This window comes from Callorhinchus milii, unplaced genomic scaffold, assembly GCF_018977255.1.
Source record: "Callorhinchus milii isolate IMCB2004 unplaced genomic scaffold, IMCB_Cmil_1.0 Scaffold14, whole genome shotgun sequence".
NCBI lineage: Eukaryota > Metazoa > Chordata > Chondrichthyes > Chimaeriformes > Callorhinchidae > Callorhinchus > Callorhinchus milii.
In genome coordinates this window covers 3,036,056-3,061,973 of record NW_024704755.1, presented here as the reverse complement: position 1 = coordinate 3,061,973, position 25,918 = coordinate 3,036,056, and the positions used below count along the sequence as shown (strand labels likewise).

The 25,918-nt window shown below is 43.4% G+C and overlaps 1 protein-coding gene across 1 annotated transcript; it reads left to right on the top strand.

Moving 5' to 3' along the window:
• Positions 1–3,454: 3,454 nt before the first annotated feature.
• On the top strand, positions 3,455–23,931 carry LOC103175938 (cysteine-rich secretory protein LCCL domain-containing 2). Its single transcript, XM_007889246.2, has 15 exons — positions 3,455–3,814; positions 4,916–5,208; positions 5,875–5,993; positions 6,250–6,382; positions 7,832–7,947; positions 8,341–8,441; positions 10,438–10,590; positions 11,107–11,167; positions 11,745–11,811; positions 11,930–12,063; positions 12,777–12,820; positions 12,936–13,008; positions 13,666–13,741; positions 19,708–19,841; positions 20,715–23,931. The coding sequence occupies exons 2-15, from the start codon at positions 4,981–4,983 to the stop codon at positions 20,764–20,766; spliced, it is 1,491 nt and encodes a 496-aa protein (XP_007887437.1). The 5' UTR covers positions 3,455–3,814; positions 4,916–4,980; the 3' UTR covers positions 20,767–23,931.
• Positions 23,932–25,918: the final 1,987 nt, after the last annotated feature.

Sequence of the window (25,918 nt, the reverse complement as noted above, 5' to 3'; positions counted from 1 at the left end):
AAATAACGCAAAGCAAAAATTATACTCACCGATTCAAATCCCAACCAGGTCCATTGCCCTCGGGTTTGCCTTTTGTTGCAGTTGATTCAAACTTGGATGTCCACTTCTGTCGAAGGAAGGAAAAGACTTATGAAGCATTTGAAGAGCTTTATATTAAGCAAGATGATTTTAGCCTTGCATTGAGGTACATGTTAATTAGGCCGTTTCAATGATCACATTTATTCTGTGTATGTTTTGGCTGGAGTTGGAGGTAGTTTCCAACGGGTAAGTGTCTGGTCTACTATTGATCAGCTGGTGAGTGGAATTATTAATAAGTGTTTAGTTAGCAGCTGCATTCTTGACTTCATGTAAATTGAAGCCCACTTGTCTCATAAATGCTCTCCTTTCAAAATATTTGGCCCCACACAATGGCTGCACTCAACTGGATCAGTGGTGAAGGCAATTGGAACGTAGTGTGTAAATACACGTAGTGTATCTTATTTCTAATTTGTACATGGCTGACCCGCGAGTCTAAGCTGAGTGCAAATTGTCCCTTTGTGCTTACGTACTGGAGGCAAAATACTGGCAAAACTACAGATATGCACAACCACATTGTAAATTTACTCGTGCCCATACCCAATGCTCGTGGGGGAAAGGCAGGAATCGATGAGAGTGCTGAGGCCTCGAATAAACCACTGCCTTAAAAGCGCACATTCAGATCTGTTATTTTGTGTACATGTAAAATAAACACTAAGAGTGCAAGATTGCAGTCGAATCTAAATTCGTGGAAGCATTACTTCACGGGGAAGTTATTGAGGTGTTTTCCAGATTCGCAAGAGACCAGACAAAAATAAAATTGATGGTTAGTTACTAGATTACCACACCGAATCTCAATTGCAAGGCATCGAAGTACCGAACTTGTCACAGTACAGTTTCGAGGTGCACATAATTTTGAGTTGTTTTCCATTCTTGGTATACAGTCTTTAATTGAAATTATGGAATTTAAGCAAATCAACTTGAGACATGTAGGCAATGTCAAGGTACCTGAACATCAGAAATGTATTCAAGTATCGGGGGGGGTAAAGCACTCTTCAATTTTGTTTTATAAAATAAACATTTCCTGATCCTATTCAGTTCCTTTGGATTTGGGAAGAAATTCCCGACGAGCGCTGTACTCGGGTGCCATATCAAACACCAGGATTATTATTACTGGTCACTCCAGGTTGTCAAGCGACAGTTTCGATCTCGTTACCCTTTCTCAGCTTTTGCGTAAACAAATTCCAAGATGAGTTGCCGAGCTTCGGATGCACAGGGGAGAGCGTGCGTTTAAGTTGTCACCACTAGGTGGTAGTAGCGACAGCAGCTTGCACGTTGACGCGAGTCAAACCATTAAGACCTGGAGTAGTTCCCTCCGTCAAATCATTGTTGAACTCCAAAGCATAGGGTTCCAATGAACCAAACCATTAGACAATTCTGCACTAAACTCCCAACCCTGGCTGCAAAATCCCATTCCAGCATCACACTCGACGCTGCCAACGGAGACGTAAAGGAACGAGTTACTTCTGCAGATATTCTACATTTGCACCGGGAATGTTTGTTCAATATCTCCTACTTGTTGAATAGACCCACCTTGGTACCTTGAGCTCACATGCTCGGCTGACGCCTCAGTGCAGTGCTGGGAGGGTGACAGGCTGCACTGCTGAAGATGTTCTTCATGAGTGAGACGTTATACACCGAGGTCCCACCTGCCCGTTTCGGTGGATGTTAAAGAGCCCGAGGCGTTATTCTAAAGGAAAAGGCAGTGTCCTGGCTAACTATCCTCCAAATAAAATTGATCATTTACTTCGTGGTTGTTTGTGGACCGTTGATGTGTGAAAATTGGCTGCCTCGTCTGCCTACAAATACACAGTCACTACACTTGGCAGTAAAATCCTGTGAAGCAATTCCCAATATGTTGCTGATGAAATGAGCACATTGTGAAGGCAAGGGATGATTTTTAATCTTTTATGACTTTTGTCAGATTGCAACACAGAGTGATTGATTAGATCTAATACAATGTTTTTTTATAACTTGTTTTATATATAATATGTATTACAAATTTTATATATATATATGTGTGTAAAAGTCATAAGCAACAGAATTAAACAGATAAAGACGTGTTTTCAGATCTGGTCAGCGAAGGTGCCGCAACATTTCCTGTTATTAAATTATATGCTGATGAAAAACAGTAGTTTGGCAACAGGTGTGTGGCAACAATACCAATGACACTTTGTACCAAGATTTCTACGCATTATTTATGAAAAGGAAAACATGTGGTTGTAACTCTTATCATCTAATCCTTCACGAAAATAAAGTGCTGTACAGTCTTTCACCAGCCAGTTTCGGGTGCACGCTCGCAACGCATTGCTTGAGCCGCTATTGGAAAAAGGACTACATTGAATACACGCTGCGTTCTATTAATGATTCCGTGTTGCCTTTATAAATGATATCCCAAAGTGGCTGACGGACCCTCGTAAGACACAGGAATATCGTATAACGAACCAGGCGTGAAATTAGTGCAGTGAGATTGTTTGGGTTTGAATAGTTCCGGTGGGAACTAAAACCGAGGCGAGTTTCATTACTCCACGGCCTACTCTGTTCACCTAGGAGTAAGTAGGAATCTGGTCGTTAATAATAATAATAATCCTTGCATTTGATATAGCGCTTTTCACGTCGGGAGGACGCCCCAAAGCGCTTCACAGAATAGACTGTAGGCGTGTGGAGTAAGGAAACTTGCCCAAGGTTTCGCCCTCTGCCTGGAATTGAACTCAGATCTCTCGCTTGCAAAGCGAGTGCTCTAACCACTGAGCTACAGGACTCCACCCCCATTAGTCAATCGATGCATCGCTTTCCGGGAGTAATCCTCCCCCCCCCCAAAAAAAAAATTGGGTCACTCAACCTCCGACTGCTTGTGGGACATTGCGTTGCGCAATTGGCTGCCGTGTTTTGCTCACAAAAGTGCCCAGTCAGTCCACTTGACCATAAATTCCGCCGAGACGCTTTATGAGCCGTCTCAACGACGCGATTTAAGCGCTGTGTCGCCTGCAAGGATTATTATCACGATCGTTATTGTTATCATTATTATCGTCGCCGTTGTAATCGGGTCGTGACTACTGAAGAAAGCGTCTTCCTATGGCTTCTCCGCGCGTTTTCCTTCTGCTTTTCAAATTCACTTTCAACTTAAAAACACGCGCACACACACACACACACACCGAGAAGTTGCGCGAGTGCGGATCAGAAAACTCCGAAAGATCTCATCCGAGTTGGTTCCTTGGGTTGCTAAATTGGCAGATGTTTTTTTTTTGTCTACGTCGATCCAACCACAAGTAATGTACATTTCACACATCGTCACTTCTGCCCAACGTCACTGAGGGTCAGAGCCAAGAATCAGTTTGCAGGATGTGACCAGAGCAACTTTTTTTTTTTTTTTGCTTTGATCAAAAAATATATAAATCCTCCACCTCGTATTTGCTGGTGGGGAGAGAACAGGGGACATCGAATCAGCACAGACTGCCTTAGAATATTTTGCAGCTGAACACCCCCACCCCAAAAAAAAAACTCAGTGATATTATATATTTTTTTGTGTGAGTGAGAGTGAGCTTCTTGTGCATAATCTGATCGACTTGACTTGAGTTGGGGCAGTGTTTTGAGTGAGTTCCCCATACGCTTTTCCAAGAAAATAAGGCAACTTTTAAGAGAGAGAGAGAGAGAGAGAGAGAAAAAGGAAGAAAGAAAAAAGTTTTAGGAAAACACAAGAGGATTCCTCCTCCGTTGGGGCTGATTTGCCTGCAGTAAGGTGAGTGTTGAAGCCTCTTTTGCGATGGTGAGTTGCTTTCCAGTTAAAAAAGAACTGTGTTAGAAATTTTATTGGGTTCAGCAAACACGTTAACCAGTCTGTTTAATGCTCTCCCTTAACATTGTGAAGCCCAGGATCAGTCTCTCTCTTGCTTCCCTTTTGCAATCTATCCCCCACCCCTACCCCCCCCATATACACACACCCCCCCCACCCCCCACACACACACACACACACACACAAACGCTGGTGATGTGGATTCCCCAACCTGTGGCATGCAAAGTGTTAAAGGGTTAATTCCCTTTGGAAACACTGCATCGACTTTGCAAATCTCTTGGTTGTATAATAATGTACCAAATACCAAAATACACCCCCACCCCCCACTTCACACACACACACACACACACACACACCTCCCACCAATCTGATTTTTAACAAGTTATGTATCCATGGTTTTACTGACTGAAGGATTGAAGTTTAAAGACAAAGTCAGGAATTCAGTGTGTTTTGGGGGGAAAAAACTAAACAACAAATGCTCGGAGTCGAAATCGAAGGACAATATGAATCAAATAAAGTGTGTGTTGTGTGTGTGTGCGTGTGTGTGTGTGTGGTGGGGCGCGGGGGGGGGGTGGCGGGGGATAGAAATGCTGAGATCGCTTTGACTTAACTAAGATAACTCAAGGAAGATGATTTCAGAAGAGCGCAACGCTTGCCTGCTCCAGTCCCTGACCCAAGAAACAGCCTGTAAACTAACCCCCGTGTCTGTTTCTGCCTGACTTATAATAATATAATAATATTTGGCTTTTAGTACTGGATAAACTTACTTTTAGGTTGAAAGATTCAAGCGTGAATGTTACATTTTTCTTTTTTTTTGCTTCTCTTGATAATTCGATATGAAATTCCATTGCGACTGACATCTACATATACAATATATAACAGAAATAATGTATAATGTATGTTATAAATTGCGTTTTTCATGTATAAATAAGGAAAACCATCCCCTCACTCCCTCCTCCAAAAAATTGACACAAAGAATGTATAACAAGGAGACAAATGTCTTTTTAGCAATAAACAAGCCTCTGATTCTTTCTGTCTTGCTTTCAGATTGAGTTTATTAGAGTATACGCACCGCTCTCTACCCTATAGCCAAGATCCGTAACATTACAGCGATGAATCCCTTCTCCTCCTGGGTCACTGTTGCTGCGTTGGTAGTGATGGTGCAGGAAACGTGTTGCTTCATTCTGCAGAATGCCTCACACTTTGAAAGTTTGCTCAAGTACAGAAGCCACTGGAGAACCAAGCGAGCCATCCTCCAGATCGACAAAGAGGAAGTTTTACAACTTCATAACAAGCTGAGGGGCCAGGTCTACCCTTCAGCCTCCAACATGGAACACATGGTGAGTTCATCACCGCCTTGACTATACGTTCGCACGTCACTCCTGGGCCATCGGAATCAGGTCCTTCCTTGTGACAGTCACTGTCACACGCAGTTAGTACAGTTAGTCTGTAAAGCCAAGAGTTACCGGCAAATGAAAAAAGGTTGAAAGAAAAGATTAAAATCCCCCAAGTGAACGTGTACAATGAGAGCCAGGAGCTGTACCTCACACGCTGTGTGATGTCTGAGTTTTGTTCTTGTAAATCCCTGCCATCGAGACTTTAATGTCTCATCCTAAGGAAGGCACCTCTGACAATGGAGAGCTCCTTCAGCCCCATATTATTAGAGTGTCAGCCAACACCAATGAGTTAAAAATCCCTGTATGAGCCTTGTCTCCTCTCCACAAGCGTCTGACTCCCAAATGAGAGCACTCCCGATGAGCCAAGTTGGTGCTGATTCTCCGTTCTGAAATAAAATAAGAACATCATTCCTGAATGAATGAATGAATGAATGAATGAATGAATGAATGAATGAATGAATAGTGACTGTGCCAAGTTCTATGATGGAAAAAATACTAGAATATATCTGACAAGAGTTGTTCTGATGGGTGGTTGTGTGTGTGTGTGTGTGTTTTTTAAGCTGTGATCCGTTGCCACCTGTGACCTCTTTAAATCTTTCTGTTTTGTAGGAGTGGGATAAAGACCTGGAGAGATCTGCGGAAAGCTGGGCCAATGAATGCATGTGGGAACATGGTCCTTCGCAGCTGCTCAAATCGATAGGTCAGAACCTGGCAGTGCATTGGGGAAGGTGAGACTCCAGTGTGGATTCAGCATCATATGATACTTGTGCTTATTTCAATACACAACTGTGGTGTGTTACTGGGTAACAAGAGCACATGCTCTCCTTGTAGGGAAAATGTAATATTATCAGCATTCAACCTTTTATCATCTCCATTCTCTCCCCCCCTGAGCTGGGCTACTATTCGATGAGACCGTCTTAACACCTCCCCAGTAGCAACGTAAGCGATTGCCAGCGACCATGACAAGAACTTCTGTTGTTTCAGATATCGCTCACCAGCTTTCCATGTACAGGCGTGGTACGATGAGGTGAAGGATTACACCTACCCATACCCACACGAGTGCAATCCCTGGTGTCCTGAAAAATGTTCCGGTCCAATGTGCACCCATTACACACAGGTAAGAAGATCAATTAGGCTGCGGTGACGTAGACAAGCTCACGTTTGTCGATTCTGTACACACTCTCGCCACCAGCAGGGGGCACTGGACAGTGATCAGGAGGCGGGATTCCTGGCTGCCTTTCCCCTTGTGTCATAATAATCCTTGCATTTGGTACCGCGCCTGATCACGTCTTCGAGACGTCTCAAAGCGCTTCAAGTTTAGGGCAATTCAGCACACAATGCCTACGAAGTCTAGAGCTCAGCTGGTTTCAGCACCTTGGGACGTCCTCCCGATGTGAACGGCGCTGTACAAATGCCATTTCTTGTTGCTGTTGTTGTTGTCTAAATGTTCTGAGCTATCGGTGTTTGGAACCTCACACAAATATAGTAAAAGCAAACCGATTATTATGGCATTACTGTATTATTATTATTATTATTATGAATTATGACTTTTGGATGGTCGTGAATGTGAGAAGTGGTTTGTGCGTGAGGACGATTGGAGTTTAGAAGAGTAGGAAGGAATGAGCACGGAGACAGGTGGTTTTGGTGCAAAGCTATTTTTGACATTGATCATTAAGCACCAGTTTGAAGTCAAAAGATAGCATTGGAACAGTACCACCACCAACAATAACAACTTTAATAATAATAATAATAATAATAATCCTTGCATTTGATAGAGCGCTTTTCACTTGCGTTTATATATAGTGCCCCTCACGCAGGGTAGTGTCCCAGAGCGCTTGAGATATTGCAGTCAACAAGTTAACTCACTGTTGGTGATGTGGAAGAAATTGTTGCAATTCAGTCCAGATTTGATCAGCTGTGCTTTCCAGCTAAAAATGAAACGACCCACTGTTTCTCTTTGGGTGCTGCACCCAACAATGGCTGCATTTCAATACAATAGACACATGGAGGATATTTTCTGGATGGTTGGTTTACTGTCAATATTTTAGTTGGATCAACAGCCTTCAGCCAGACATGAATGATGTATTCGATAGCCACGATGTCCCATCGGAAGGTGATACTTAGCTGGAAACTATTGAGAGCAATTTGGTATCACTGTGTTAATCGTTCATTAAGACGTGCATCATTTGTCATCGAGCTCCGCGGTTGTTTGGAAACTAAACACTAAGTGAAGTTGCTCATGATTTTTCAACACTCTCTACCTGTCTCGACGGCCAAGAACGAGGGTTTCCAGAGTTGGATTTGCAGATTTCTTTCACCCCTCAATTGCAACAGGTTGATCGCCAATTCTTACGTGCACTTTGGTGGCATCTCCTTTCTTCCCCGCACAGCACTTGCGCACAAGTGGCACGTTAAACAAGTATAAAAATATAATAATAATCCTTGCATTTGATATGGTGCCTTTTCACGCCTTCGAGAACTTCTCAAAGCGCTTCACAGAATATACTGTAAAGAGAAACGACTGTGTATTTTGTAGGTTAACGCACATTGTCTTGTTTGTTCTCAGCTGGTGTGGGCGACAACTAACAGAGTCGGTTGTGCTGTCAACGTCTGCAGAAGGATGAACGTATGGGGAGAGATCTGGGAGAACGCCGTCTACTTAGTGTGCAATTATTCACCAAAGTAATATGCTTGATCATCTCTTGACTCAATCAACTTTGATGCTTATTTTAGTATAAACTCAAGCAGCATGCAATGCGGAGATCGTAGAGTGGAACACTGCATTGTAGATTTCTCCGAACGGTTGCACTTTTTTTTATATATACGTCCTGCTGGATGTTAATTTGGCTCTTACTCTGGTTGAAGTGTGAGTGTTAATAACCATTGCATTTTGGTATAGCGCCTTATCACGTCTACGAGATGTCTCAAAGCGCTTCACAGAACAGAAGTGTTCTGTAATCAAAGTAATCAAAGTGAACCTGCACGTCGCTATTTTGCAGTGAAACAAACACTCATTGAAACTGAGTTGGAATCAGTGATATATATATCTATTTTCCTTCCTGTTTCACTAACCAGGGGTAACTGGATTGGAGAGGCTCCTTACCAACATGGACGCCCGTGTTCTGAGTGCCCGCCAAGCTACGGTGGAGGCTGCAGGGAAAATCTCTGCTACAAAGGTAGGTCCAACTACTGTACTACTACCCAAAGCGCTGTGCCAGCAATAACAACAACAGAAGGCAAAATACTGCAGATGCTGGAAACCTGAAATAAAAATAGAAGTGGCTGGGAACTCAGCAGGTCAGGCAGCACCTATGGAGAGAGAGGAAAGTGAGCTAACGTTTCAAGTCGATGACCTTTAGTCAGAATTGGGGGACATGTTGGAAGGGAGCAGATAATAAGGACAAACGGAGAAGAGGGCGGGGAAAGAAAGACAAAGGAAATAATTAGGTGGAGGACAGGAGATGAGGAGATCACAAATCAGGAGGGTAGGAGATGAGTGACAAGGCTGAGACCTGTATGGAATGTGTATGATGTGATAGGATGGGAGGAAAGGTTATGGCGTAGAAATATAAGTGACCTCAGGTGTTGGGATGTAGCACACAGTTCAAATGTCGACTGCGGAAAATGCTGCAAACACTCAGCGCCGGAGGGAATGTCATTAAAAAGAGATTAGATGCGAAGGGAAGCAGAGGGGTATGGGACCGGGCGTAATATTCATACTGTGTTACTTTACATAGAATTGTATCACGATTACAAAACACACAGCACTTGTGGTATCATTTGAGAACTGCTCACAAGGATGATATTAAAAACTACAAGGAGGATGGAGGGAACCATTTAATGCACAGGCAATCAAGGTTAAGCACTAGCCTCTGTGGTCACTTCCATCAATGGTACACATCATTTTTTTTTAAGGAGAACTCAGCTATGTTTGAATTCAGCCACTCATTTGCAATGAGCTTTCCTGTTTTCATTACATTTTCTTGTTAGGTTTCCTCTTACAGCACTGGAACGGTAGCTTTACAGCGGCAATAATATTTGTGTACTAAGTAGGGTTTCAAAATGTAGTTGAGTGACCAGACTTATTTCTTTTCCTGGTGCAATTTGTATTCACATAATGTGGTTTTCAGTTTTCTTCAAAAAAACGCAAATTGCTGCAAAGTGAAAGATTTGAATGTTTGCTTCTCACTACTTAGTCTAAATTAATGCAATTTTCGCTCAACTAATTCTAAGTTCTTAATCCAGTTGATCTTGGCTCACGTGACCCACTCAGGCAATGAATAGTCACTTGTTTCTAACAGAACTTTCCACTCACTTGAAGCTGCCAGATGTTTTCTTACAAGAGTTGATTTTACACTAGATGAACCTCACCGGCTTTTGCACTGAACTTTTGCACTCAATCATGTCCCTATTAAGGACTAGTCGAGCCCGTCTCGAATGCAACGAAACGGATTCGAAATCAAAGCATTGGGGAAAAGGCACAGTGAGTGTCTTTGCGGGAAATTCTAGCTCTTTGGAAGCGCCAATGTCAAAGAGGTTCTGGGTCTGGTTTTAGCTGACGTACGTTAATCCGGTGATGATATCTAGAAACTGGTTGGTTGAACGCTCTATACCCCCACACTCAGTCTGATGTTGATTAGGATTAAATCTGGAGCGCTGTTGCTTGTCCCTGGCTCTCACTGGTACTTGGTACCTGCTGGCATCTAGGGGTCATTTTGCCAACCAAATACACAGTCGTGACTTTACAGCGCTTTACAGTAAATCCTTTGAAAGACATTAAATGCAAGTATTATTATTATTGTTGTTACACTATTACAGTTTAGATCGCTCCACAGGGGTAGTTTTTAAGTGGTTTTCAGTCAAGGATCAATAGCTATGGCAATATATATTGTACTGTTTCTGGTGCTTGATGGCACATTTGACATTTCAGGCCAATAATTTTCTTCAAAATCTTATTTTCATAATAACAGGTGATCTTGTGCTGCTATTATGACACCTTCTGTTTTGGCTCTCAAATCCCTATTATTCATAATGACTATTAAGAATTATTAATAATACAACGCAAAATCACATTTGCATCGCGCCTTTCAATTCGTGGTATTGTTATTATAACTTAATGTCGTGCCCCACGGACGCAGGATATTATTTAATTATTTCAACATTCGATTGCAGAAAATACACTGATCGAAGAAAATATTTTGACAAGACAGCAATCGCCTGAGCAAACCAATGAAGTGGAGCCCTATGAGATCAACCCCGACACAATAATGCCAAGGATAATGCAGCCGAGTTCAAAGGAGATGCTCAACAGCAAGAAATACATGAGTAAGGAAGCATCTGGAATTCTCCTTGATTGATGTACTGGCGATTGATATTCAGCCTTATAGCTCATTGATTCAACTCGTCCACCTCTCAAGTTTCAGAGCATCTTGTGTTAAGGTGCAATGATTTCATCTCTCTAGGCCACTGAAACGCAGCGATCTGGCTTGCCTCCAGTTCAACTGAAAGAAGACAAATATGTAATGGCCAGGATTAAACCTGACACATGTAAAGTTATAATTACTGTAGTAAAATAAGTTCTGGTGAAGTAAGCTGTACATCCAGTCCACTGGAATGTAACACACGCGTATCAGAAATGGCGTCTCTCTACATCTAGAATGAGGTGTGAGATTTTTAATGGCTCCGGTACATTGTAGAGCAGGAAGTATAAATCATCAAAGTATAAAATACATCAAAGTATAAATACGTCTGCAATGCATTGCTCCCAGCCCTAAAATCACAATATTGTAGGACTGAGCACTGTAACTGCTGCATCGAACCGATTCTCTTCTTCCTTTGCAGCTCAAGTCATCAAGTGTGACACTAAAATGAGAGACAAGTGCAAGGGGACAACATGCAACAGGTATCATCAACAAATTTCCCCTTATAATAATTAAAAGCCTTGCATTACATACAGCGCCTCATCACGTCATTGAGACGTCTCAAAGCGCTTCACAGAATATATTGTAAATTGGATTGATTTATGTATTTTGTGGGCGTAAACTCTTCTGTGTTTCGTAGTTCTAAGAGGCATCATGTCTGCACCAGCTCCCGAAAGAGTCCCACTCCCCTGCCTTTTTCCTGAAATACCCATTTATATCTTCCTTCAATTTATTAGCAACCCTTTTTAAATGTTAACGGGATAGAGGGGATTTTGTGCGGCTTCGTTTGCTAGTTACTCACAGTATTCCCAAATTCCCTTGTGCACATCGGTGTAAAACATAGGAAATGTGAATTGGAACAAGCAACGGGAAGGTAATAAAAACACCAAGTGGGAGCCATTTACTGCACACATAGTTCAAGATAAGATAACAATTAAGTGAACCATCTATTCCTCGCAATTTAGAATTAAAAGGTGCCTGTTGATAGGGGGCATGTCGGATGTACAGTATATGTGTACAAAGGCTTGCTGACATCTTACATTTTTTATCGCTGAGCAGGTACCTATGTCCAGTGTATTGCAAGAGCTCGAAGGCTAAAGTGATTGGAACTCTTTATTACGAAGTGGTAAGGAACCTGATCTATTTCACCCCCATACACTTGACTTTAAAAACGCCGCTCGCGATGGAGCCGTGTGTAGAGCAGCAAACTGCGTTACAACAATTTTGTCTTCGTGACGTTCTAGCAATCGAGCATCTGCCGAGCTGCCATTCACTACGGAATAATCAGGAACGAGGAAGGCGGGCTGGTGGATATCACTCGGAAAGGAAAAATCCCATTCTTTGTGAAGTCGGCAAAATACGGCATCCAGTCCATAAGGTGAGAACGTTCTTTGTGTGAAGATGAGCAAGGGCTTGCTGTCTTTGGCTGTGATCCGGCGAGGCGTAACTCCCACTTGGCTTCTCTCTTTAGTTTCCCGCTATTTTTAATATAATGTAAAGCAAGAAATTCTTAAAATTGTAGCAAAACTAATATAGGGATTGGGCTTCTTGCATAGATTTACACAAATCGTTCCAGCATGGAAACAACTATTCCACGATTATACTCCCCACACGTCCTTACCCCTGCCGTTCCCTTGTTGGCTGTGAATTATGAATGCTGTTGAGACAGAAGGGAGCTTGTATGTGCCTCACCATCACTATTCTAACTCTCAGTACAAAAGTGCCCTTCATGTGGTTTAACAACGATGCTGAACTCACTCTGAGAGGTCACGGGACAGAGATTGAGACATTCGCTGCTGCGTATTCATCCGTCACTGTGACATTCACGTACCGTTAGACAAGAAAGATAAAACTACCAGAGCTGACCTCACTCCTCCAGCAAAAATGAATCGCATTAGTGAATTTTGAAAGAACCCACGTACCAAGTTTCAGCACATTTCACAGCAAACAGTTGCTTTACAGATTGGCCATACAAATACAAGTGATGTAATAACATCAGCAATTGTGGCATATCAGCTCATAATTACTTGTGTAAAAATGAAGCTGTCTCACTTTGACCTGAAAGCGATTTTGTTTATTTTTACTTCACAGCAAATTCAGGCCGGCCAATGGATTCGGTCTTTCCAGAGTGACCAGTAAGTTTAGTTTTCCTTTAAGTCCTAGCACATTTTTAGTTACGGTTCCTTAACGGAACTTAACTCATCCTTACTCGGTTCAATTGAACATGTTATGTAATTTTTTTTTTACCAGCACGGACAGTGGATTGCTACGCTACAGTTGCTCAACTGTGTCCATTCAGAAAGCCGGCTTCTCACTGTCCCAGGTGAGATCCTTTTACTAGTCATTCATTTCCACCTTCGCTCCCCCACCCCCTCCACACACACAAACACACACACAACTTACCAAGTTATTACCAAGACCCTTTCAAAGTAATGAACAGTGCCCGCAGGTTTGAATGGCGAATAGGTATTATTTTAGTAAACCACGTTTGCTAAAATTATACCTCTTAACCTCTCGAGGCTTTGATTTGTATTCAGTTCCGACAGATGCGTTTCATTTCCTCTTCGACAGCTGTGTTTAATAAGCATTTCAGAGCGGGCCATTAGGGTAGCGTAAGGGGTGATCCAACAGTGCTGGTCCGATGCTGGGAGAATGAAAGTAACATAGGGGACATGCATTGTGCATGTACAATGAGCGTTGTATTTAACCAGCGTTGCATGAGCCAAGAGCTGACAGCCAACACTGGTACCAAGGTGACACAATTGGCAATGGTATGTCGGAATCGAGTCAGGCCTCTGTGACAAGTCTCGTTAGAGCCAGTTCCTGTGCCCGCTGTACTCCAGAGCCCAGCTAATGATGGCCCTCATCGGCAGGCAGGACTTGGAGGGGGCAGGCAGGTTTATAAATAATTCTAGACAATTAATAGCCATTGATGTGTTCTGTCGTGCGTAACTCACGGGGAGATTTGTTTCGTTCGCAGGATTAACTGCCCCCCAAACTGTATGGAAGAATTTCCCTTTTGGGCTCGGGTCATCGGAAACAACATTTACTCTGACGTAAGTTCGTTGCTTCTGCTTTCGCCTTCGTGTTTGCTGTTAGAGCAACAGGGACAGTCAGACTCACTTGTGTCCATTTCACGTGACTCTGCACTGACTCCACTGTATAATAATAATAATATTTTTTTTTTGCAGTTGATATTGCACCTTATCACAACAGATCTACCACAAAGCGTAGAAACTGTGCATTGTGTAGGCAAAGGCAGCGTTCCATTTGCACGCAGGAATGTCCCGCAAACAGCCGCCAAGTTATTTATTTTTCTTTTAATCTGCAGTATTGTTGGCCAGGACTGGGGCGAGCACAGTTTCATGAGCCCAGAGCTGGTTTTGACCTCCAGGATTCAGTCTCACAGTCCCCACCCCACCCACCAACACTGGACTGGGCTCAGGGCAGGCAGACTGACTGACCGCAGCTGGTGCAAAGTCAACTTTGTAAAACCAGACGCCTGTAAAGTTCTCAGGCGGTCAGGCTGCTAGTAATTAAACATGTAACTGGCATTTATTTAGGCAGCAGAGTTGAGAAGCTCAGGGGTGAGTGTGATGTGGAGCATGCTGTGTATCTTAGGGCTGCTACTGAGTCAATCCTTTAGCTCAAACTAAAGCGCCAAATGCTGGGAGCAGGTATTGCTGAAAGTGTCTCATATGTGGATGCCACTGCCTGCCACCCGACCCCACCCCCCACCAACTCCCTGTTTGAGTTGTACGGGCAAATAGTCCATCTTGCGCTGCTACCCAGTGTTTGACATTAATCTGTTACAACATGCCCGAAGACAAGGACATTGTTTGTCTGCACAAGATCCATCGGGGGGGGTGTTCTGCTTCTCGTTACCCGCCACAATTAATCTCACAACCGTCTTCTCAAAAAAAAGGGATCGAAGGGAAAATGAGAAGCAGAGGAGGAATCTTCTGTTGCGGTTGTCGTACATCTAACCCCGAGTCCGTCAGCCTTTGGGCGTAAATCAGTAATGGTTTATTCACACGGTTCGAGCTGCCCTGCAAACTGCATGTTTTCAGGATAATAATGACAACTTGCATTTAAATAGCGCCCTTCACGTGGGGTAGCATCGCGGAGGGCTTTAAACGCTCAGGACTCACAGCGTTAAACCTTCTTTTAGTTCACGTTCACAGTTGATGCCTATTTGTAGTGGTGGAATTGAGCAATGCAGCCCAACTCCATGTGTTGTCATCACCCAGTAATAACAAATCAGAGACAGCCTGGGTTTAGACAAGTGGGTTAATCTCCCTCTGCTCTGTCTCTACAATATGCCTCAATTCGAACCTCAGACATTCTCCCCAAACAAAGAAATATCCAAATTTCTGAAGCGTTTGATTTTTGGGGGAGGTGGGGGGGAGCTAAAGATTACCGCTGGCAAAACATCCTTCATTTGTAACCAAAAAGATTCGACAGAAATTTATAATAAAATAATAAAAATCCTTGCATTTGGTATATAGCGCCTTATCACGTCTTCGAGACGTTTCAAAGCGCTTCACAGATTATACTGTAAAGTGAATTGACTGCATATTTTGTGGGCGAAACACCAGAAAGGATCTGAGAGAGTGACGATTGGGCCAAATTAGGGGGCGGTGAGTGAACGAGGGCATTCAGAGAAAGGTTTGAGCAAGCAAGGTCGACCCCCGAAACAATAGGGAAATTGTCTAGTGTTTTATTGTGTTGAGTATCCTTCGGTTTTCAATTATAGTAATTTTGGCTCAGCAATCACATCCCTGGTCTGTGGGGAGGTTTGAAGGCAGAACAAAGCTCGTTTGGACAAACGCAGAATAATTAGCAGACGAGATCTCCCACAGTGGGGTGACTGTTCCACTGTGGGGTTTCCAGAATATTATGAGCATTCCTTTAGACAGTGAGCCTGATGTGGTTGGATTAATCATTGAGCCTAATGAGTTCGCACAAACCCAACTTCAAAATCGTTACTAATTTCATTTAACCGTCTGACCAGAAAAGGTGATTCACCAGTTGCCAATGTGGATGTAGCCAGTTAATGGCCCCCTTCGCAGTCTCTTGTCCAGCCGCGCTGGGTTAAAGTAAATCTTGCAGCGTTTAGGCAACAACAACAACAACTCGCATTTATATAGCGCCCTTCACACCGTGCAGCATCCCGGAGCGCTTAACATTGCCGGAGCCTGACCCCGAGACAGGAGGGAGAGGGAGGGAATCCACGGTTTAACTCAAACTGTTTCAGGTCAACACCAGCCCCGCACCCACTGCCGTTTTAAACCCGAGTTCCCCACTGTGTGTTGCTCGCACGTAAATCCAGTGTTCGGGTACGGTTTGCTGGTTGGAGGCGGAATCAGCTTTGGGCTGCACACATTCTGGTGTTGTCAGCCACAGGGTTCAGCGGGTCAGGATCAATTAGCGCCAAAGGGAGTTTGTACAGTAAAAAAAAAAGGGTTGTCGTAGCGAAGCCACTTGCGGAACGCTGTGCTGGGGCGAGCCCTGCTCTTGAACCGAAGAAACTCAGAACTGATTTCCTAAATAAATCCAGTGTGTCCCGATTCCACCGGGGTTATTGAATACCCTTCACAGGGTTAGGTCTAATGATGTGACGCACTGCATTAGGGAATCTGGCGGAGATGAAAAGAATGAGTAACTATGTGCGGGAACCACAGCCATTCGTGGTTTGACTGAAAAGCGGGAACCGCAGAATAATGTTAGACTGCGTGACCACGAGCTTAAAGTGGGACTGGGTTAATGTTGCAGAGAACAGGCCGAGAGTTAGAAACTGCGAGGGGGGGAAATGCGTAGCAAGGGAGAGAGAGAGTGAGAGAGACAGAAAGAGAGAGAAAATCATAAAGTCAGAATGAAGTAGCATCGATAACAATTTTGCTTTTACACAGCACACTTTCACATCAAGTTTCTCTCGAAGCGCTTTACAGAGGTGACCGGGAGCCCAGCTCGGGGTGGGGGATGGGTGGGGGGTGGTGGGGGGTGGAATGGGGTGGGGGAGGATGATTGGGGTGGGGGTGGGGGGAAGGAATATATATGCATAAGGTTCTCCGAAAAAGTTTTTGATGCTGTTTCTTGTGAGCATCCCATATTCTGACAGAGGCACATATTTGAAATAGAGAGAGAGAGTGAGAGAAAAGTGAGCAAGTGAGAACACGAAGCATTGCCCGGGACGAGTTAATCTTCGTGCGATTCAGCTTTGAAGCTTTGCCGATTCCTGGAAAAGCTCCTCACCAAAAAAGGCTGAGTTTCCGAATTGCCCGATGTGATTTTACTTGTTGGCAGATCCCGTAATCTGGCTGAGTTAGGACAAGCTTGATACCAACAACTCTCAAAGTCAGAACGCCCTGACCTTTTCTTTTGCTAAATCGTCTACGGGGTCGGGTGCTAGATGCTCGGGCTGGTTTCCCTCGCTCTCTTCAAAGAGAATAATAATAATAGTAATCCTTGCATTTGATACAGCGACTTATCCCATCGTTGAGACGTCTCAAAGCGCTTCACAGGGTATACCGTAAAGTGGAGTGACTGGGTATTTTGTGGGCGAAACGCAGCAGCCAATTCACTTAAAATTCAATTTTTTAATTAAAATTAAAATGTAACTCCCTCTTACGAGGGCAGTGGGCTTGTTATCCACATTTGCCAATTCAGCCGCGAATATACACATACAACACAACTACCTGTGTGTGACTTGCTCTCCAGAACCTTGAAGACAAGAGGAGAAAAAAGCACCTAAAAGTAACATTATAAACAGATCATTTTCTTAATAGTCTTGGATTAATGGATGAGTTCCACGTATGATTAAAATCAAAAATGTTCCCCCTTTTTTTTTAAATCCTTTTATTTAGAACACGTAAGCCTAGAACTTAAGTCAAATGGATTCCATTTTGTCATGTGAAGGCCATACAGTTAGTTCCCAAAGAAAGGGTTAGGAGCGTTATAAATCCTTGTGACTCGGGAACAAGCCAGGTTCTGTAAACGCTGCGCACGGAGACTCTATGGCTAGAGTAAACACATTCCTGCGCATCTCCAGAGTGCTTTCCTCTGCCCGGGGGCAGTAAATCGAGGCTGAAGGGTGGAAAAACGCCAGTGACTTGAGTACAACTTTTTCCTCCTTCCCCACCTCAGCATTTACTGCAAAATGTTGTGACTGTGTTTTCTAGACAAAACTATGGTGGGGGTTTTGTTGTGGTTAAATGTGTCTTGGCTCGTGTTTGTGCGCGTGCGCCCGTGCGTGAGCGTGTGCAAAGTGTGAGTGTGTGTTAGGAGGGAGAAAATATTAGATGCTACACTTGTCTTGTAATGAATCTGCTTTCCTTGCCACTGCTGGGCTGATCAGACAAAGAGTGTCTGTTCCCAAGAGCAGAGCTGGGCAGCAATAAAGTCTGTGCACTGTCCTCAGTCACTACACATGCAGGAAGACAAAGAAAAAGCTTTCTTAGTGATCTCGTGAGGATTCCATATTGTCCTAAAGGTCAGGTTTTGGCTTCAAATATTATGTTGTCTTAAGGCAAGTCTCTGTTAAATAGTTGCACGATACGGCTTCAAGAGTTTGTTTTAATAATAATAATCCTTGCATTTGATATAGCGCCTTAACACATCGTTGAGACGTCTCAACAGCGTTTCACAGAATATACTGTAAAGTGAATTGACTGTGTATTTTGTGGGTGAAACACCAGTTGTGACTAACGCACTGTGACTCAAAAAAGCATATGGCAATAAAAGCAGTATAAATGGATCAATGGGTATTAATAGTAACCAGGTTTCTCATCTGCAGCCAATGCCTGGTGTTCACTGTAGGTGGAAAGTTCCCAGATGTGCAGAAACTATTTTAATGCAATCATAATGAGCAAATAAATTGAGCTGACAGTCTGGTTATAGTACGTTAAATGTTTACAGATTAGACAAGCTTTATTCTTGTGGGGGGGGGGAGGAAAAAAAGAGAGACACCTTCCAGATATTTATAAGAAGGTTTTAATTAGGATTGAGAAAGACTTTCACTGAAATACACTGGGACAGCCGAACAAGAAGACAAAGGTTCAGGGTTGCAGGGCGTGACTGCCCAAGGAAGTATTTATTTACCTAGAGAGTAATTAACAAGTGGACCAGATTACCAGGGAAGGTGGTTGAAGCCAGAATGCTGGGACTCACTTGAGAAACAGCTCTCTCTCTTTCTCTCTTTCTCCAGGATTTATCCGCTCAACATTCCTGTATCTTTTTTAAAGATGTCGTCCTGGCATCTCCACTTTTTGTTTCTTGTGTTCCATGTCCCACCGCTTCCTCTCCCCCCTCCCCACCGTCACAGCGACCTCTCTTATTAAACGTTTTTACTGGAATTTCTGACTTTCCTCCTGCTGCCACACCTGCACTTGACTCACTTCCACTTTCCCACTTTACAGCTCTCTGACATTCCATGGTCCATTAACGACCCAATAGCCACTGCCACCATCACACGCCCCGTTAGTAGAAGCCAGAGAACCTTGTGTTCTGCTCTTCTAATGGCAAACCACACGAGGAAGGAGTGTGATCCCATTAGAATGGAATGAGAACTTTGTAGATTCAGCAAAAGTACTTAACTACTTTGCCCTCTTGGTCTGGTTCCAGTATCCTTCTTTAACCCATAAAAGGACTCTTCTAGACCACCCCGTTGTTAGTTGATTGGCGGATGGCTTTCCGATAATAATCCTTCCAAAACAAACAACCAGAAAAAAATCCATGATTGTTGGCGGGTCACTGGCTGCCAGGTTTCACCTGTAAAACACACAGTCAATCCGCTTTACTTTACAAGATATTCCATGAAGCTCTTTGAGACGTCTTAGCTACAAGTAAGACACTGTGCGAATCTCTTTGTGAGTCAAAGGAATATATTCTAAATATAAAGGCTGGTGTTAGCCTTGCCATATATAGAAGGGATTTCTATGTACGAGTAACTGCCAAGGGATGAGTTTACACACACAGCATCGAGGGATTAATATCTTTCTTCCTCTCTTTTATTGGCTTCCAGAGATCCAGTATATGCCGATCGGCAGTGCACGCCGGCATCATTAAGAACCACATCGGGGGCCTCGTAGATGTCATGTCCGTCGAGAAAAAGAACAAATATCCGTCAGTTTTCAAAAACGGGATCCAGTCAGAGAGGTAAATGTCTGATTTGGTCGATTGCAGAGACTGGGTTCCACTCTTCATTACAAAGGCAGGAGGTTAAAATAAAAGACAGCGTTCGAGTATTAGGAAGTTTTTTTTTCCCCAATGGCGAAAAATAATCTTGAACCATTTCAGAAGTCGTTTGAGATTTTTTCCTTTGTGACGATTTCACGAAATTGGCCTGGAATGAGGAAAACCCTGTCCAATCTCCAGATCCCTCCAGATTACCCACCTTCCTATCTATCCCCACCAAACTGCTTTTAAATGAAGTTGTCAAAGATCGGCTTTGGAAGGACAGTCATGCGCACTTCAGAACTTGCAAAGATCTTCCAGTACAGCTGAATCCTGATTGCTAATATGCCAAGGAATTTCTTTGGTTTGGATCAGAATGTTTATGAACGCCAGATAAAACAGGCAATGAGCAAATGTTTTGTACCACATCTCGTTTAATCACACACTCAGCAATTCGACCCAAACAAAGACGGGACACCACGGAACAGTAACGTATTGTTCTGCGAATAGATACTGCTTCCAAAAATGTGTTGCTGCCCCTCAGTGAAATCTGGCAGAGTGATGACTTCATTCGATATGGGGGAGGACACCAGGAATGGTAATTGGGGGAGATTTTAATGTTTGAAACTCAATCTGTTTTAAGTGTTTCATGAGGATAAAGAGTAGGAGGTTTGCTACTACTAAGACTGCATGCTTACACCAAGTGTGACTGAAGGCACTGTCAGAGAGGAAAGCCTCAGCGGGGGTCTGTACGGTCGATCAAGCAAATTGTTGTCAGGGGGGGTTTAACACTTGTTTCGAGTGACCACGTTACATTAGAGAGACACTGACAATGTCTATCATTCTTTCCTCTAGTATGAAGAACCCTCCAGACGGGAAAGCCTTCAGAGTGTTTGCTGTGGCCTGAGTGAGGGAATGATTCTGACAGAACTCCAGTGGGTTTCCCAGACTGGCTTCCGAGGGTAGGAAGCACTAGGATGAGAAACATGAACATAACTAACTGTGCATGTCCGATAACAGCCTTCACCACCTTCACTCCAAGAGGACAGTCAACGTTTTGTTTCTCAGACCGTGAACCCTACATCTCATACGTCAAGAAAATCGAGCAAAACCTCTAGTGTGAAGATTACCCCTCAACCCTCCTCATCATTTTGTACATAATATTTTGATATTTTTGTTTTAAATGCAGAGTATAGTTACATACAGCTGTGCTGGTAAGTCTATAAGTTAAGTTGCTCAGCATAAAGAGAGTTCAATATTTACTCACTGTACAATGTGTATTTTGGTGAAATTTGTTGTGAGTGTGTGTTAGGGTGTGTGTCACTCCATTCCTATTCGACTTGTTTCCCTTTAACCTGGCCCGAGCACTGTGCGTGTGTACATTCCTGGAACAAGTTCAAGAGGACGATTCATAAAAAAAAAAAAGCAAATGGGTGCACAGAAGAGATCTCTGGAAGCCAAGGCTGCCTTATCCTTAGCTAAAAGCTGTTCTTAACTCCTTAACTTAGCTACCTTTTGATCATTGGTCCATATTGGTGCTTGTTTTCCTCTGCACCAGAATGAAGGCATTTTGGGAGGCTGGCTTCGATAATTGCAAAACGCACACTTTATCCGGTACAGTACCTCGGAACAAATCTTATTATTAATTTATAATGTCCGCAAGCTCCAAGAGTCTTGCTTTCTGTTGCCCTGAAGGTGCAAGCAGTGTTTAATGACCGTCAGGATGTTGCGCTCAATAACTCGTTTTTCTTGCCAAGGGGCTCGTCACCCGCACAGCCAAGTTGTCCTGGTGAAACGGTGACCATTTTAGTATGAAGTGAGGCAAAAAGAGGGCAGTTGTAAATATTAAATGAAATAATGATGCTTGGCGTTACACACATAGGTAAGACTCGTCTCCTGTTATAACTCTCAAATGCTGTCCCAGGCCAACCGAAGAGAGTGGAATGGATCTTTGTGGTATTCCTTAACAAATCCGACATGTTGATTTACAATTATCCGACAATCCCACTCTTTACCACTGGAGCTGAGTGAAGTCGTCTCTCACCTCATCTTTCCTCGTTCTCTTTCTAAGAAAAAAAGAGAAAAAAGACTTTTTTTTGGGGGGGTGGGGCAAGGATATTCAGTAAATGAGGCTTAAAGATTGTCCTTTAATGAGCCTTCTGATCTCTTTTATTTTTCTAAAATCCCCTTTGGAAAAAGAGAAATCGTAATTGGCAGCGCGTACACGGCTATAATTCGCATCATAAGCATTCAATGAAAACTTGGCCACAGTTAACAAATGCTGTAGTATGCACTAACCCCCCATGTGAAAACCTTGAGGTTTCTTACCATAGTTTAGGGTATGATATTCAAACCTCCCTCATTGTATTTCAACTTGTAACTCATTCCCGATTTCGTACTCGCGTCTAACGGCACTATTAAAAATAACTTTTCATAGAGCCTGAAATGACACACACTACAGACCTGTCCAGTTAAACAGTTAAACGCTCAAGGTAAAGTGGAGCTCAGCATTACATTTGGCACCTACCCTTCTGTTTGCTCTCAGATGCCGTAGGGAGAATTCAAAGGAAAGTTTTCTAGAGAATCAACGCTGGAAAAAAAATACGTTTTCCAAAAGTTGCTGACTACAATTTGATGTCGAATTTACTTAAGTGAACTTTCCGTTCATCATGAACCTTGTTAAATTTCAATTAAAGGAAAAGGAAGGGAGGAGGGGGGAGAGAGAGGGAAGGAATCCAATGCACCATTTGATACAAACAAGAGACCAGTGTGTGGTTTTAGGGAAAACTGAAACAGGCTATTTCAAGATCGGCAGCAATAGCAAGAGCAGGTAGCATGGAAATAATGTAGTTTTTACCCGACTGAAGGACGTGAAAGAAGGGGAGAGGGGGAATAAACACATTGCTGATATTTGCAAGCTGTCTCATTCCGTCCCAAACTGGAATGTTGAGCCACTGCAGTCTACTGTAGTTGTTGAGTGGAATTTCCCAACACTGTGTGCAAAGTATTTTAACACTGTTTGAACTAATGATGTTGTCTTGACTTTTGCTACACATCTTAACGTTCACGCAAAGTGTGCGTTCCTCAGTCTTTGTTTGAAGCTGGATTATTTTTTCTTTTTAAGTTTTTACGATCCTCAAGCGTGCCACCTGTGAACTAAATCCCAGCCCGAAACCTGTAAGAATCTGAATTGGATATCACGCACGATTTGCAAAAAAAATAAAGTTGGCTTTCTAACCAAAGCGCAAAGCAAGTGAAAGAAAGTTCACGTTCAAAAAGGAAACGTTGCTGAGATTTGAACAGCTCAGATTTCTGAATTGGTTCAATGTCCGCAGATTCCCTGTGGGAGAATCCGCATCGAAAGGTTCACTCTGTAAAGTATGACTCGCCTTCTAAAGTCAAGTAAAATATTTTCCCAAAGATCCAAACCAGACTGAAGTTCCACATGTGTAAGCCACCGACACATGGAAATTTCCCCTGGGTCTGGAACTGTGCCTCTCTCCCCAGAGGCATGCACCCTGCCTACCTGAATCCGGAGAGCATTGGGGTGCAGGTTGGCGAGAGCCCTAGACTTGGGAGACCTCAGAGGTGTGCGTTGAGAGTACCTGCTGGAGCCTAACTGGCTAAAAATGCACCGCTTGTTACTGAGAGCCCTGTTTCTGACAAGCTTCCCGCTGCTTGGCCAACTACAACCCCCGTTAGGGCTTTGGCTTGCAGGGTTAACAAGTACAACGATTCAGTTTTGCATTGCCTTCTTGCGAGGGGGATGAATTATGTCTTCAGACTCCTTATATCTGGCTTTCCGTGCCAAATGTAGATCCTTCGTTAAGGGCACCCCCTTCTTAAAGACACAGTGTTAATTTATGTTCTTAAAAAGAACACCTTTAAGCGCTCTGGGGACGCTAACCTGCGTGAGGGGTGCTGTGTAAAATGCAAGTTGTTGTTGTTGAAGAATGGGGCCATCTTCAAATCGTCCTCGTAAAATGCTTACTTCATGGCATAATTCTCCCATTATTGATACTGAATGTACTGCATTGCAAAGGATGAATAATAAACGTAAGCATGTTTCTTAGAAATGATTGTGATTTACCGGCGGTGAAACAAAACACAGGGATATGGAGTGGGCAGAGGAGGATAAGGGATAGGCCGCCAGTAAGTTTGAGACACTTTTACAATGTAGGAGGTTGATGAGATTTTATATTATCAGAGCTCAACGTTAAAACACTCTATTCCTGGGCTCGCACAGCATCACGACCCCACCCCCAGCTCTGCTTTCAAAGAGCAAACAAGAATTCTTAGAAATTCCATCTGGTTATTTAGCAGTTGAGAGTCATGCGGACAACACAAAAGTCCCCTTAGCTCAGCACAACCCGGGATAAGTATATTTGGCAACACTTTCTCAGCACAAGATCGCAAAATCTAGCCGTTTACCCTCAAACTGCACAGTCACTACGCTTTGCAACATATCCTGCCACACGCTTTGAAAGGCGCTCTAGCAAATGCAGGGCTTATTATTTATTATTAAATGCACGTTTCAACTCTGATCAGAAATTTCCCTTCTTACCTTCCGTACTGGAAATAGTTTTTATTTGATGGTATTTATCCCTTCACTTACTGGGTGGGGTGGGGGTGGGCGGTAAGTATTCAAACTGTTATAAGGTTTGTTTCAGTGTAACTCAGAGCAAACACTTACCTTACCTGGATCCCTACTTTGTTAGGTAACAAGAAAGCACAATGACTTAATCCCCTTAATAAAACAAGGTTCAATTGACCTGCCTTTGACTATGATGGGAGTTTCTGCTGATGGCCTGGCCAACAACTCCTCCCAATCCCTTCAGATCAAATCAGTCCTTCATTTCACGGCTGGTTGTGGGACATTTGCTGCGGTGAATTGGCTGCCACGGTTTGCCTACAACATACACATTTACTGCACTTTACAGTAAAATCCTGTGGAGTGCTTTGAGAAATTCTCCCGGCGTGAAAGGTACTATTAACAAGTGCAAGGAATTATTTTTATTTGATAAGGGTGTGGTTGCGTAACTAAATCACTGCCCTTGCTTGTGCCTATCTGAGCTTCCAGCGTACACACCTCTCTTGGGAAGTGTGGTTGCTGTTGTAGGCAACGACCCAAATCCCTCCACACTGGTAGATCCAGCAAACCATGTCAATTTCCCCTGACAAGCCCCAGCACTGGTCGACCGAGGCTGAACAAGCGTGGGCTGGTGCTGAGTCACACACAGTGACAAGCTGGAATCTTGCCGACTCAGCACTCGGCAGCCGCTGGCAATGTGGACATGATCCAAACCACCTGGTTGATACAAGAGTAGTTTGCATGAGCCGAGAAGACGACGTGGAGCCATAGACGCACTTTGTGGTCTCTGTTATTGCACTTTGTGCTAAACGTGAAAGGCCATTTGGAGGGAAGCAACTTTTGAAGGTGATGTGGGACAGGTTCTGCACAGTCCTCATCCTTAGTCCTCTGCTTTCTCCCTTGTCCCAGAGGAAAGCAGACTTGGGATAAGTCCTGTCTATTATGAGAGAAGGTCTTTGGTGAGAACACTTCAGATTTTAGCAGTTTCTCCGTTTCGTTGCCGCAACTTTAACATGTTTCAACTTATTGTTTATTCACCAGGATTTACTTTTATATCAGTGCCAGGTTAGCAGTTACCCGTGCAGCGCTTTAAGATGTTTTGACAATCCAACAACAACAACTTGCACTCTGACACACCACCCTGCATGAATCCCTAAATCCCTAAATCCAAGTTGTTGTCATCCTATTCTCTTCTCCGTCATGTATGCACAGGGACATGTGTGCGAAGCCTTTGAATGGAGCTGAGCAGACCACGGCAGCAAAGTTGCTCCATGGAGCGCAAGGAAGACTACGATTATGTTTCATGCTCCATCCAGTTACATAGAGATAATTTACACCCCGATTAAATCAGTATTGTTTTAGCTGAAGTGGAGAAATGCAGGGATTCTGATGAGGGACAATTTTTATTTTCCTTTTTGGCTCGATTCCGATGTATAACGGTGATGACTGATTGCTGGCCACCGATAGA

Excerpts from the sequence above, each read along its gene's own strand:
- LOC103175938 (XM_007889246.2), top strand. The coding sequence starts at position 4,981 with ATGAATCCCTTCTCCTCCTGGGTCACTGTTGCTGCGTTGGTAGTGATG. Across the intron at positions 12,821-12,935 it reads CGGTCTTTCCAGAGTGACCA|CACGGACAGTGGATTGCTAC; the intron begins GTAAGTTTAGTT and ends TTTTTTTACCAG. Across the intron at positions 19,842-20,714 it reads AACGGGATCCAGTCAGAGAG|TATGAAGAACCCTCCAGACG; the intron begins GTAAATGTCTGA and ends TCTTTCCTCTAG.